Genomic DNA, 14,340 nt, shown 5'->3' on the forward strand with positions numbered 1-14,340 from the left:
TATCATTATTTGAAATTTAGTGTGTGGATTCGCAACATTGTTTCACCCAGAGAAAAATATTAAAGTACCTTGTTCTTGAACTGAGAACATTCGTTCTTGAAAACCGTGTAAGTACATTTTGGTATCAGTGTTATCAACTTTAGAACGAAATGATGAGAAGAGAAAGGTTAAATTGAGTTTATTCAACAACATTTTGATAAGTATACACTACTGACCAAACTAATAGTTTATTTGTTGAGATATACAATATAAGAGCCGCCATTTCAACTTGATTCGAGCAAAATATAAAAACATTTTCAACTTCAAAAATGTCGTTATATTTTTAAGAAAATTTTCAAATCAGAGGAGAACGTCAGAATTTTCTCTGCAATAATGTTAAAAATACTTCTAATATTTTAAACATTGAGAAAATCCTGAGAGCATCAAATGATTTTCCTAAATTTGCTTGGCATAAACAAATGTCTACTGCTAATTGGTGCGTAATTGCCGCAGTCGCCAGAAAACTGTCATATTTATTTGGAGTAGTGTCTCGTCTTCCGCACTTTCGCCTTGACCTTTTTAGCCCCCGATGGCGGCAATTAGTCGCAGGTCTCCGACTATCCCAATCCCACTCGCATGACTTCAATCTGCCGGCAATCTGTTCGCCTCTTCGGTTGCCACCTCGTCAATTTATCACCAAATCAATCAAAAGGTTTAGGCAAAGTGAGATGCTTTCTCCGCCTCCACGCCCCTTACATGTGTTGATGCATGGCCGTGTGGGCGGTGTGTGTGAGTGAGTGAAAAATGCTGGGGAGCAAGTCCGAGGAGAAGGTCCTTCGCTGCACTCGCTGCCTTTGATCGTTTACCGTGAAAATTTATTTGATTGCCTGCTATAAGCAACTTCGGCTAATATGATACAAGCCGATCGACTGCTGGTGCTGCTAGTCGAATAGCGAATGACTAATGCCGAGTGCACAAAGAGAAAAAGTAATCTTATCTTATCTTTTTTAATTTAAAATTATGTTTTAAAGGCTTAGAAGAGGGTTTAATTTCGATTTAATTATCTGTTATTATATTCTATTTCAAGAAGTCCTTTTGATAAATACAATTAAATTATAGGTTTGTTATGATGATATGATTGCGGGATTAACACAGAATTTGATTAATTTCCTTTTATTAAAAGTTCCAAACTATCTTTGTTTGAAAGTTCAAGGTTTAAAATAGTATAATGTGGTTCCGTGTCCACATGTACCTTTAACTAGAGATATTAATAGGATATATATATTTTTTAATCTTAAAGATAATAGTATACTTTTTCTGAATACTTTTATTAATATATCAATCGGTTTTGTATTCCCTTCAAATGCCTTGAGATAAATGTTGGGTTACCACTTACAAGTTTAATTCTGGTTCGCTGGGACCTGTAATACCCATTTCCCAGTTTTTCCCCCAGTGCGTGTGTGTGTTTGCGAGCGGGGGCGGAGGCGGGGGCGTGGCTGTCGTCGCTGTTAGTTGAGCTTTATTAACTGTCTGTGAAGTTCTGCGAGGCACACAAAGCCGGCGGGCGAGAGGGGCGCGCAATCTCGGCAGGGCATCTCTATGGCCCGGCTTTCGATTCTGGCCCTGTTTCTGGTGCCGGATTCTGGGATTTGGGATTCAGGAATCAGGATTCCTGTCCTGTCCCGTGGACTGTGCTCTGTGGACGGGGCAGGGGTGTGTTTGCCGGCCAAATTGCTTGTGATGAAGACAGTCAAGCGTCAATCAGTCAGTCACTGGCGTTGGCAATGGCAATGCCTCTGAGCCTGACTGACTGCCGTCTCTTTCTCGGCGCCCTGTTCCCCTCTCTTTCTCTCTCTGTTTCCCTCTCCCTGTCTCTGTCTCAGTCGGATTCCCGGGCACCGTTTCCATCGTCTATGTGCGTCCCGCCCAGTGTCCTTCTGGCTGTCAGTTAACATGCCTTTTGCGTTTGCCATCTCGGAGCTGCACTGTTTGGGGGCGGGGCAAGGTTTGGGCCTGGCGAAGGGGCGTGGCAGGGTCTGGTCCATTGCCCGTCTCTCGTGGAGAGATAATCACTTTGGGAAATTGCTCATGAATGATTTGTTGGCATAAATCAATTTGATTGATGAGCGTCAATATACTTATATGCCGCTTTGATGTGGGCAATTCCAATACAGCGAGCCCACGCACACATGAGGGCACACACACACACAGCCAGACATAGGGGCCTTGTCTATAGTGGCGGTGAAGACAATAGTACTGGAAATTAGTAATTTTGGGAGCCAGAGGCACAGATTTAAAAGACTTTTTAAAAATAATTTTAAAATTAATGTTTCTCTGCCAAGTATTTTTGTAAATAATTGAATATCAACCTCGTGATCTTGAGAAAATGCTACAAGGACTTAATTACAATCAAAGGTCTAAATATTCCAAACCCAAATTCGTACACTTTACTATTATTTACCTATAGATTGTGAAATAATTATAATAATAATACAATTTAAACTATATAATTATTTTTATTATTTCTAACATAAGTTAAATACATTTCAAATTAAATTATGAATTTAATTAGTATTCCATCAGTTCCAAATACATAAGGTACGTTCTAGCCTTTCGTCCGATGTCTAGCCCCCTTGCCCCTAAGGTATATAATAAATCCTTATATTTTAAAGTTTTTTTTGGTTCATCATTTATTTCCAGCATAAATTTGTGTCCACGGCTGTTTATGTGTGCTTTGTGGGTGGGATTTGTGCAGGGAGCAACTAATTGATCAATTAAACATCAATTGCTTGGCCATTGAGCTGCGGGTCTTCGTGGTTCTTTGATCCTTACTTTTCTGCACTTCTTCCCTGCTGGGTAACTCCCAACATCGACTGTTCGGAGTCGGGAGCTAAGTTGGCGCCCTTCATAAAGCAAGAAACTGGTGAAAACTTTTCGCTATTTCAACTTGAGTTGTTATGACACTTTTAATAACTTTATTATTGCATTTACATAGTAGCAGGGCACGCCGAGCAGCGGCAGCAACGCCGCCAACTTGTCCTGGTTAAGTGTGCCGCTGTGAGTCCTGGGCGTCCTGGTTTTTCCCCTTTTCCACCCGTACTACCCCCTGCATATGTTGGGGCTTTCCTTGAGGTGTGTGTTTGTGTGCGAGTGTTTCTTAGCTGTCTACGCAATTAAAAGTTTAATATAATTAAATGGTTTTATGACTTTGACTGTGCACCGAGTGCTGCAGTCGCTGGCTACCTTTTCCCCTCGCACACAGGAAAAAAAACCATTTGAAACTTTTTTACAAATATAACATTTCTTCAAAGTTCAAAGCTGTAAAGGTTATGCAATAAATTACTCTATAACGAGTCACGGCTCTACACATTTTATTAAGCTGTGATATTACAAATTGATTGTGTGGTTAGAATATAAGCTAGTTAAAAACAACCATTCTTTTGGTTCTGTGCAGTATCAAACTATTTTTATTTTGCTGGTAGAGTTCCATATTTTTATAGCCCCATTCAGTTTATGATTGAAAATCGCAGGTCTTAAGCCAGGATAAATACCCACACAGTTTGTTTCCGTGCACTTTTGACTGCCCTCAGACACGTTTTTAGCAGTAGCGACTTAAGACGCTGCCTGGTAAACACGTGCACTTTAAAATCCCCCAAAGCAAATAACAAGCTGATAGCAAACTGGAGCAAACACACCGCTCCCCCTGAGCCCCCTCCGACTCCCCCGAAGTGATTAAGCCATCAAAGTTTGCTTTCGACACGCAGCATTAACGCTTCGACTTTGCTTAGCTGTGAGCTTTGAGCTGTGAGTCAAGTGCAGTGCGGCGGATGCCGGGACCGGGAGCTCGATAATTACTTGGCCAGCGAGAAGTTTTGGGCAGACATCAGCAGAAATTGGCTGGCAGGACGATCGTCCTGCGGATGCTGTCGCAGGGGCAAAAAGATTCTGTCGCAATGAGTCCGTCGGTTTGCGAAGTCGATGTCATTGCCGTTGTCCCTGTCGCTACAAATCTCCTTCGACAGATGGCTCGCCAAGGGGGGCGTTGGCCATAAACGACGACAGCGACCACGCCCCCATTCACATGAGGACAGCAAATTGCCTAATCCATATGGATGGAGGGGGGCTGGAACCCTAAGAGAAACTTCTGGTACATTTCTAGCATTTACTTCAAATTTAAGGAGCTCAATTTGATAATTGCTGAAAAATAATCGAAATTTATAAGCAATAAAACATATGTAGCTTTGGAAATAGTTAAAATATTTTAGTTTCGCATTTACTTTATCTCCAATAATACAAATAAACTCTTCGTCAAGAATTATATAAAATGTATATATACTTTAGGAATGTAAATCACTAACCTACACTGAAAAAATATAATTCCAAAGATAACATAATATATTTAAATATTTTTGCCTATGTTTTCATCCATTGCTGTTTTTATAAATAAAACAAAAAAAAATTTACAAATTAAATTTAATTTAATTGGATTTTATGACGTTATATGTTATAATTAAATATTTCTAGCGTTGTATCAAATAATTTTCTTTTTTAGATATTTTTTTTGTTATATTTCCATTTCTTTATCAGGCAGACATCAAATACGACTTATGGACTCTATGTTTAGTTTTAGTTCCACTTTAAAATTGTAATTACATTTGATTAATTTCTTGGGTCCCTTTTCAAACGTCCATTGATAAATTCCACCGCCATTGCCCCTGCCTAATCTCTGTAATTATTTAAACGTTTAAGGTTTAGTTTCGTTCAATGCCCACTGCGATCCTTTTCAGTTGCATGACCCAAATATTTCACTCATTTGCATAAACATCTAGCACGCAGATAGACACAGACCGGGAAAATGGCATCTACCGCAGAATGCAGAAGGCAATTCTGGAAACCGACAGCCGGCCGGGGCCGAAAGCGATTGTGCCATCAGAAAAATGCTACACAAATCATGCATAATATAAATTAATAGCCATCAACTCTTAAATTTCGGCAGCGTTTTAAAATCGGGATCGGGCCGCCAGGACTTTGGGCCATTTGGCGAGCCACCCGCCGTTTCATGGCAAATTAGTAGCTCGTGGGCATTTTAATTGCGTCCAGCGGCGGGTTGGGTTCCGGTGATTTGGGACAAGGGGCGGTTATGTGCGTCAAAAAATAAAATGAATTCATTTGTACCCTTTTCAAAGCCGCATAAAAGAGGGCTAAGACGCGGCACGCGGCTCTCGGCTCTGGGCTCTGGGTCCCCAAATGACTTAACTCATTTAATGTGGCTCTAATGGGATACAATTTAAATTTAATTGATTTGCCCCACAAGCTTTTTATGGCCGCAGGAATTTCTCTAAATTAAAAATGCCCTTTTCCGTTGTAAAAAGCGGGCAGCGTAAAAATGCGGAGCGCTTTAAAGGGCGCCAAGATTAATTCATGTTTGGTGCTCACCATATTGATTAAATATGCGGAGCCACGCTGGTGGCTCGAAGAGTGCCTGACAACAGTTTGCCCGGTTCTGTGCTTTTTTGCAGTGGCTCGCTGATTTATTGGTTTAATGCACCCACCAGCAGCACCCGCATAAACAGGGCGCAACAAACCGCAGCGGGAAACGGGGTTGGGACAACCTTTGCTGCCCGCCGCCATTTCTTAGCCTGGCAGCTAATTTATGTGCGCACGCGGCAAGAAAATGCCGGCGAAAGGATACGCCGGGAGCGAAAGGAGCCAGGAGAGCCAGGAGTCAAACACGGCAAATAATTTTAATATTCGTTGGTAATCGATTCAACGACCTGAATAGAAGAGTTCAACAAATTTCATCTTTCAAAATATTTTTAAATGAAACAAATTATTTACTATATATATAATAATAAATATATAATAGTTTACATTGATCAGATCATAGTATTTATTATAAATTAAATATATATCATTGTATAATACCATATTATAATTTAGTACACTTTATAATAAATTGAATTTATTAAATTTATTTATTCCCTTCAGTCCTAGAAAAATTGCATCCATTTTTTTAAACCATTTAGTTGAATATAATTTTTCTTTTAATGGTATTTTGGTATGCAAGTATTAATCGAAAATCAGTTTTTACGAAATAATAAATCAGTAACCTTCTAGAAATATTATACAGGTTCTCGTAAATAATTTTAAAAAATAAATTATGTAATGTAAGATTATTTTCTATCTTAAAAACGAGGTCATGGATGGTAACATTTCTATATCACAAATATTTAACACATAGCGTTTCACTAATTTCAATTTAAAAAAACATGTATAATCGTTTTTAAAAATGTATTTTCCGTGCAGGGAACACAGAACATTCCCCCGAATTTCGTATAGTGAGAATTATGCTTGCAGGGGAAAAGTTGTGGTGGCAAAGTGGGAGGCCCGAATGTCAGCGAGCATAAAAATTCGCATTTTAATATTTGCCAGTAAGCTGCGCTGCGTTGGCAGCTGATTTGCCATAGGTCCTTCCAGCGCGTCTAGAGCCTCGTCCTTCGTCCTTCGTCCTTCGCCCTGCTCCTTCGGCGTGTTTGCCTGCCACTTTATCTGCGCCCAGCAGCTGGCGTTTGTTTGCGGTTCCATCGCGCGTTGCGTGTTGACTTTTGTGTCTGAGCCACCTTTCAACTGCAACTAATTTATTTTATTTGCCAGCTGGCGACCTGACCGCCCACCTCCCCTCCTTCTTTTTCGCCACCTGGCCCGCTCCTAAATATGATTCAAAACAAGCATTAGAAAATGTATTGCATGGCACGGCTGATGGCCCGCTGCATTTGATACAAAGTGTCTTGACGCTAAGAGCCCCGAGCTGAGTGCCGAGTGGCTCCTCTTTCCGGCGGTTTCACGATTCTGCGTCATTGCGGTGGACAGGCTGTAAATGAGTTTTGTTATCTGCCAGCCAACAAGCCAACAAACTGCATTAGGGGATGCGAAACCCGGTGAGCCGAGTGCAAAAGTCTGCATTTCGATTTACTCGAGGAAGTTTCATGATCACTTTTATTGTAAAAGTTTAGATGCCAATATTGCTATACAGATTTTAAAATTGATTTACATATTCAGGCATTTAAGCAGTCCTCTAAAATCCTTATTGACATAATAATATTAAGTTAACGATACTTTTTAAAATGTCCAGCTAATCATTATGATTTCAATATCTACTAAAATCATCTTTGAAATTTGTCAACACTTTATTGTAAAATGTAAATACATAACATTAATAAAACAAGGAAGAACGCTATAGTCGAGTACCTCGACTATCAGAAACCCGTTACTCAAAGGGAAATGGAGATATGCAAGCAGCAAAGCGAAATTAAAATGCGCCACCTACCGGCGGTAGACAGATTTAAGCGTTATGGGCGTTAGAGTGGGCGTGGCAGAATTATTTTTGGATCAATCGATAGGTATTGACGACACCAATACATTTCAGTTAAAATTATTTATCTAGCATGCAAATTGTGGGCGTCACAGGTTTTCGCGGTTTGTGGGCGTTTAAGTGGGCGTGGCAAACTTTTTTTTAGGTCAATCGATAGGTTTTGATGAGAAAAATACATTTCAGTTAAAATTTTCTATCTAGCATAAAAACTGTAGGAGTTACAGTTTTGGGCGGTTTGTGGGCGTTAGAGTGGGCGTGGCAGTCTACTGAAACAAACTTGCGCTGCGTAAGAAGCTCAGGAATCTGTACGCCAAATCTCAATAGCCTAGCTCTCATAGTTTCCGAGATCTCAGCGTTCATCCGGACGGACAGACAGACGGACAGACGGACAGACGGACAGACGGACAGACGGACATGGCTAGATCGACTCGGCTAGTGATCCTGATCAAGAATATATATACTTTATGGGGTCGGAAACGCTTCCTTCTGCCTGTTACATACTTTCCGACGAATCTAGTATACCCTTTTACTCTACGAGTAACGGGTATAATTAAGAAATGTTATATATTTTCTCAACTTTTAAATATCTGCCAGCCAACAAACTGCATTAGGGGATGCGATACCCGGAGAGCCGAGTGCAAAAGTCTGCATTTCGATTTACTCGAGGAAGTTTCATGATCACTTTTATTGTAAAAGTTTAGTTGCCAATATTGCTATCTATACAGATTTTAAAATTGACTTACATTTCAGACATTTAAGCAGTTCTCTGAAATCCTTTTTGACATCATAATAATAAGTAAACGATACCTTTTAAAACATTTGTTTAGCCAATTATTTCGATTTTAAAATTAACTTTGAAATGTATCAACACTTTAATCTTACTATGTAAATATTTAAAATAAATAATGTTAAGAAATTAATATATTTGCTTCTTTCCCGTGCAGCACAAGCTTTAAACTTTGGATTGAAGTGTATGTAAAGTAAGTATTTTGAATAACGTAAATATGAAAATAAAACAAGGTATTTAAAATTTGTTTTGTTTTATTTTTAGGACCTTACATGTCAAATATGGTGTTAAATATTTATTCAAATTCGATCAGTTATAACTCTAGCAACTAGTTAATTTTGATAGGCTTATTAAAATGTAAAAGGGGAAATTGATTTTCGAATTAAATCCATTTTTCGGCATGAATTCAAGCAATTGATTTTAATTTGTGGTATCAAGTCTAAACGAAATTGCAACCAAATAATATATTTTTATACCCGTTACTCGTAGAGTAAAAGGGTATACTAGATTCGTCGGAAAGTATGTAACAGGCAGAAGGAAGCGTTTCCGACCCCACAAAGTATATATATTCTTGATCAGGATCACTAGCCGAGTCGATCTAGCCATGTCCGTCTGTCCGTCTGTCCGTCTGTCCGTCTGTCTGTCCGTCCGGATGAACGCTGAGATCTCGGAAACTATGGGAGCTAGGCTATTGAGATTTGGTGTGCAGATTCCTGAGCTTCTTACGCAGCGCAAGTTTGTTTCAGCACAGTGCCACGCCCACTCTAACGCCCACAAACCGCCCAAAACTGTGGCTCCTACAGTTTTGATGCTAGAATAAAAATTTTAACTGAAATGTATTGTTCTCACCAATACCTATCGATTGACCTAAAAAAAAGTTTGCCACGCCCACTTTAACGCCCACAAACCGCGAAAACCTGTGACGCCCACAATTTTCATGCTAGATAAAAATTTTTAACTGAAATGTATTGGTGTCGTCAATACCTATCGATTGATCCAAAAATAAATTTGCCACGACCACTCTAACGCCCATAACGCTTAAATCTGTATACCTCCGGTAGGTGGCGCATTTTAATCTCGCTTTGCTGCTTGCATATCTCCATATAGCTGAGTAACGGGTATCTGATAGTCGAGGTACTCGACTATAGCGTTCTTCCTTGTTATTTATAAAACTGATATCTGGAGTTTAAAAATATGTTATAAAATTCAGTATATAAATAAACCAAGACGTATTCTTGACGATTATGCCTCTTCTATATTTTTTAGATCATCGCTCCCTGGAGGGATGTGGAGTTCTGCCGTCAGTTCCAGGGCCGTCAGGACCTCATTGCCTATGCCCAAAAGCACGGAATCGAGGTGAGTGCCAAGCCGGCTACTCCGTGGAGCACCGATGCCAACATCCTGCACATAAGCTACGAGTCCGGAGTCCTCGAAAATCCCAACACTGTGGCTCCGGACAATCTCTACGAGATGACTGTCGATCCTTTGACGAAGGCTCCTCGGGTTGCCGTGCGTCTGGTCATTCAGTTTGATCGCGGACTGCCCACCAGTGTGGAGGATTTGGCAAGCAGTCGAGTTTATACCAAACCCCTGGAAATGCTGGAATTCCTCAACGATCTGGGTGGATCTTACGGCATCGGCCGGATTGACATCGTTGAAAATCGTTATGTGGGCTTAAAATCGCGCGGGGTATACGAAACGCCCGGAGGCACGATCCTTTATGCTGCTCACCAGGATCTCGAGGTCTTTGCCTTGGACCGCGAAGTGCTCCGCACCAAGCAAGTCCTGCGGGATCGCATGGCCGACTATGTGTACAATGGCTTCTGGTTCAGTCCAGAGGCGATTTATGTCCGAAAATGCATCGAGTTGGCCGAGGAGCGTGTCTCTGGAAAGGTGACCGTGGAATTGGCACCTGGGTATTGTCGCGCCGTTGCCCGCAAGGCGGCGGACGATGTCGGAGCTCTTTACAACGAACAGCTCGTCTCCATGGACATCCATGGTGGCTATGTCCCGCAGGATGCAGGAGGCTTTATTGCCATCAATGCTGTCCGGATTAGGGAACATGTGCGAGCATTTGGCGCCTACGAAGTGCCAAAGCAGGGCAAATAAACGATGTTGTAATACATTTATTATACCCGTTACTCGTAGAGTAAAAGGGTATCTTCTAGATTCGTCGGAAAGTATGTAACAGGCAGAAGGAAGCGTTTCCGGCCCCATAAAGTATATATATTCTTGATCAGGATCACTAGCCGAGTCGATCTAGCCATGTCCGTCTGTCCGTCTGTTCGTCTGTCCGTATGAACGCTGAGATCTTGGAAACTATACAAGCTACAATACTGGGATAAGGCACGCATATTCCTGAGATTCCTGCGCAGCGCAAGTTTGTTTCAGCAGAGTGCCACGCCCACCCTAACGCCCACAAACCGCCCAAAACTGTGGCGCCCACAATTGAAATGTATTGGTCTCGTCAAAACCTATCGATTGATCCAAACAAAAATTTGCCACGCCCATTCTAACGTCCGTAACGCTTAAATCTGTCGACCGCCGGTAGGTGGCGCATTTCAATCTCGCTTTGCTGCTTGCATACCTCCATTTCCCTTTGGTCCCATTAGTTGAGTAACGGGTATCTGATAGTCGAGGTACTTGACTATAGCGTTCTTCCTTGTTGATTTTGAATGCTCCGTTGTGAGTTAATAATCTTGCCCAAATGGTCAAAACCACTTCGCCCGACTTTTGAGCGGCTGTTTGTTTCACTACAGTGTGTACAGCTATCATTGGACATAAATAAGCAAATAACGACTCAACCCCTTGCGGCCATTATTTAGCGTAATTAAATAGCGCATGAAAAATGAGTAAATTATGGAATGTGAAACGCTCGTAAATTTCCGTCCAAGAGGTCGATGAGTCCGCCGACCAAACTGTTGCTCTGGTCCTTTCTGACCTGCCGACTGTTGATTTTATTAAAATCATTCCGTTTTTATAGGCATTGGACGACGGCATATACGACAGCGGTGTACTTAATTACAACTGCATTATAATAACGTTACAATTATTGTTATTATTTTTTATCCCAGCATCCGGGCCATTGTCCCGACCACATTTATAAAATGCCCATTATTCATGGCCTGCTCGGGGGCTATTAATGTCCGCTGGCCAAATATCAGGGAAGTGAACGGACCATTTCAAAATAAATTAAATTTTTATGCGTGTATGCGAAATATATTAAATGTTTTGTGCATAAGAAACTCCCCTTAATGAGAAGCACAATTAATGCATTCGAGTCGGGGGCTCCATAAACCGATGCCATAAATTCAGCTCTGTGTGTTGGTAATTAGTGGCCAAGGTTAATGGCAGGAAAAAGCAGGAAAACATCCCGACGACGAGTTCATCAGGGACAAACTGGAGAACACCATTTCAAAGTTACGCTGAAAAAACACTTGTAAGCGGATTCTGGGATGGTTTAAAATTTGGATTTCTGGTTTATGCCAGATTTTTTTACCAACTCAGTGCTACGTTTTACTTTATTCAACAACTCTTTTGTAAATTATCATTTAAACCATTCAAACATTTTAGTATTTTTTTTAACACCAAACTTTATATATATCAGATAGTAGTGAAGCGGTTTAACCAATCACAAAAGTATTTTTTCGAAAAATTAAGCTTCAGCTATATGAGTGTGTTTTATTATATGTACTACAATAACATACGATATCTTTATTTATATGCAAAAGGTGCATATTTAAAAATTCCATGTTTGGGTATCATACGTGTCCCCTAGATATATTGTTTGAAAAAATACTACAACTGGAAATACAAGAAATTGAAAAATTCTTTAGAGTATCGACTGTAAAATCCAAGTGACATCTAACAAACTTACAATTTTACCAATAGGTAGCTTTTAAGTACGGTTCATCATCATCATGGACACGCTGTAAATTAGTTTTACTATCTGAAAAAAAATGATATTGATTAACGTAAGTTACAAGGTTGTAAAAGAAAAGAAATCTAATTTTCCCACCTGCAAGGCCGTTCTTACGGATAGCGGCATAACTCCAAGAATCTGTATGGTATAAGGAAACTGCGATTCTCGCAACATCAGAGCAAAAAGCTTTCGCTGGTCGCCACGCAACTCGTACCAGGCCACATTGCAGATGTCGTCGTACACCTGGTCATACTGTAAGAACATAAGAACTTGTTGGTGTTAGATATTCAACTAATTGACTTGACAAAAACCTACTGCAAACTCAAGTATGGTGCCCAGAATGCAATAGATGGACATGCCGTAGGCGGAAACCACGAAGAAGATGGCCGAAGGCATGTGAAAGCTGGACAAATTAATGCAGAAACTGAGCAACATGGCCAAAGCCATGGACAGAACCTGAGTGGCGATCAATTCGTAATAAACGCCGTTCACCGTGCGGCAATATCTAAAATATGAGGATTGTTAACATATCTAGATATCAGTAGACAATATATATTATTGTGATGATCAAATGAAATTAAACTTGCGAATTAACTAAATTAAATATTTCCTACTGTGTAAATAGTTGATGCCACTTGATCACTTCTATGAGAAGATATTGGCGCCGGTCCTCTTCATTTATTGGAGCTCCAACTGCCACCAGAGCTCTGTTCTCTGCCTTTAGTTCCAAGGCATCGTTCAGATCGCTAATCTTTAGCTGCAGCATATCGGCAAACGTTAGGATCTGAGACAAGGCGAGAAGGACAAACAAATCGCCCGCGTAGAACCCAACGCCTGTTACGACCATTGTGACCTTAAAACAAAAATGATTTCACCTTAGATTTTACATAAGACGCATTTTTTCTATAAACATCAAATTTCAATTACATTCGATGGTGCCCAGTATCGATAGCCAAAACTCCCGATAGTCTCCACTATCGATGTGGTCCCAACCCTAGTTCTTACCAACTGAATCAAATACGTGAGTGTGTAGCAAAAGTTGTTCTCCAGTGGTAGTCCCGGAACGCGGTACTGCATCATGGTGACCCGGGTTCCATCGTACATTAGCATACCCAGCGGCAGGACACCCATTAAGCAAAAAGCGACTGCGTAGCCGTTGCGAATGATCCTCATGATGTTGAGCATTCGATCTATGTTCGAGTTCAAGGTTCTGTGGTAAGATGCTCCCCTGTTCTCGTATTCCTCGTATATGCTTTGTGAGTACAATATGAGACGCCTCATGTCCTGGTGTTTCAGCAGGCAGGTCAGGAATTTCGCGACTCCATGAAAGAGACCGCCGATCATCAGGCTGGCCTTAAGGCTCACTCCCCAGTCCCCACCATTGTTCAGTATGGAAAACACCGCGAACCCCGTATAGTTTACAATTGCAAAGATCGTGGTCCAGGTACGATAGTTGATGACCAACTTAGGCGCCAGCACATCCACACCAAGTAAGTTGGTCAAACTGTTGATGTTCCTGGACAATTTGCGAAAGCGAGTGGCTGGACTCACTGCCACCGGATTACTCATCGTGATGTAACTGATGTCAGTGTCCAGTTCCTTGGCTTTTATAGAGAAATATTTGTTTTGTCCCATCCGTTGGAACGCAAATGCCACTGCAATTATCATAATTAGCAAGTAATTTTGTAATTACTGTCCTAATCGTTCTAATGGCAAATGTGAATTTTACAGAATTTGCCATCTGAGCTAAACCCTTTGATTTATCGATTAACTCAACTTAATTAAATCCTTTTACTTCTACAAAGACTATGACATAAATATTCAGTATCAATAAGAGTTTTATTATCAAATTGTATTGCAAGGGGAGAAAATATTTGTCTAATGGTTATCTGTTAGCTTAAAAAAAGGATTTTGTTTATTTATGTGGTTGCAATAAGTACTCCATATAACCATATGTCTTGAGAGAGCCAAGAAGCATTTCTCCTAATCTTGTTTTAATATTTTAAAGTCTAGATCCCCTCGAGGCCCAAGAAATTCACATTGTTTGCATTCTGGAACTTATTGCAAAATGGGGGAATGTGGGAAGTATTTTGCCTAAGACCTCTGCGCCTTGGGTTAGGAAACCGCAGTATTAACACAATAAAGTTCCCTCGTCCTTTGTCTCCCCCTTATCAGTGGACGGCCACCTTTCGCATACAATTATACGCCTTTGTTTCGAAAGTCCTTCGATGGCATTCATCATACGCACTGTTGTCTAATACACTTCAGAGTGCGGAGCGT

The 14,340-nt window shown here is 40.7% G+C and overlaps 2 protein-coding genes across 2 annotated transcripts; one reads left to right on the forward strand and one right to left on the reverse strand.

Annotated features, from left to right (window-relative positions):
- The first annotated feature begins 1,578 nt into the window (after window positions 1–1,578).
- Window positions 1,579–10,263, forward strand: LOC139352878 (argininosuccinate synthase-like). The gene is made up of 2 exons (XM_070995516.1): window positions 1,579–1,692; window positions 9,405–10,263. The coding sequence occupies exons 1-2, from the start codon at window positions 1,579–1,581 to the stop codon at window positions 10,245–10,247; spliced, it is 957 nt and encodes a 318-aa protein (XP_070851617.1). The 3' UTR covers window positions 10,248–10,263.
- Window positions 10,264–11,799: 1,536 nt separating this feature from the next.
- Window positions 11,800–13,632, reverse strand: Or83c (Odorant receptor 83c). Its single transcript, XM_065866863.2, has 6 exons — window positions 13,066–13,632; window positions 12,675–12,913; window positions 12,376–12,565; window positions 12,157–12,312; window positions 12,016–12,087; window positions 11,800–11,942 (listed from the first exon to the last, which is right to left on the reverse strand). The coding sequence occupies exons 1-5, from the start codon at window positions 13,627–13,629 to the stop codon at window positions 12,037–12,039; spliced, it is 1,200 nt and encodes a 399-aa protein (XP_065722935.2). The 5' UTR covers window positions 13,630–13,632; the 3' UTR covers window positions 11,800–11,942; window positions 12,016–12,036.
- Window positions 13,633–14,340: the final 708 nt, after the last annotated feature.

This window comes from Drosophila suzukii, chromosome 3, assembly GCF_043229965.1.
Source record: "Drosophila suzukii chromosome 3, CBGP_Dsuzu_IsoJpt1.0, whole genome shotgun sequence".
Classification (NCBI taxonomy): domain Eukaryota; kingdom Metazoa; phylum Arthropoda; class Insecta; order Diptera; family Drosophilidae; genus Drosophila; species Drosophila suzukii.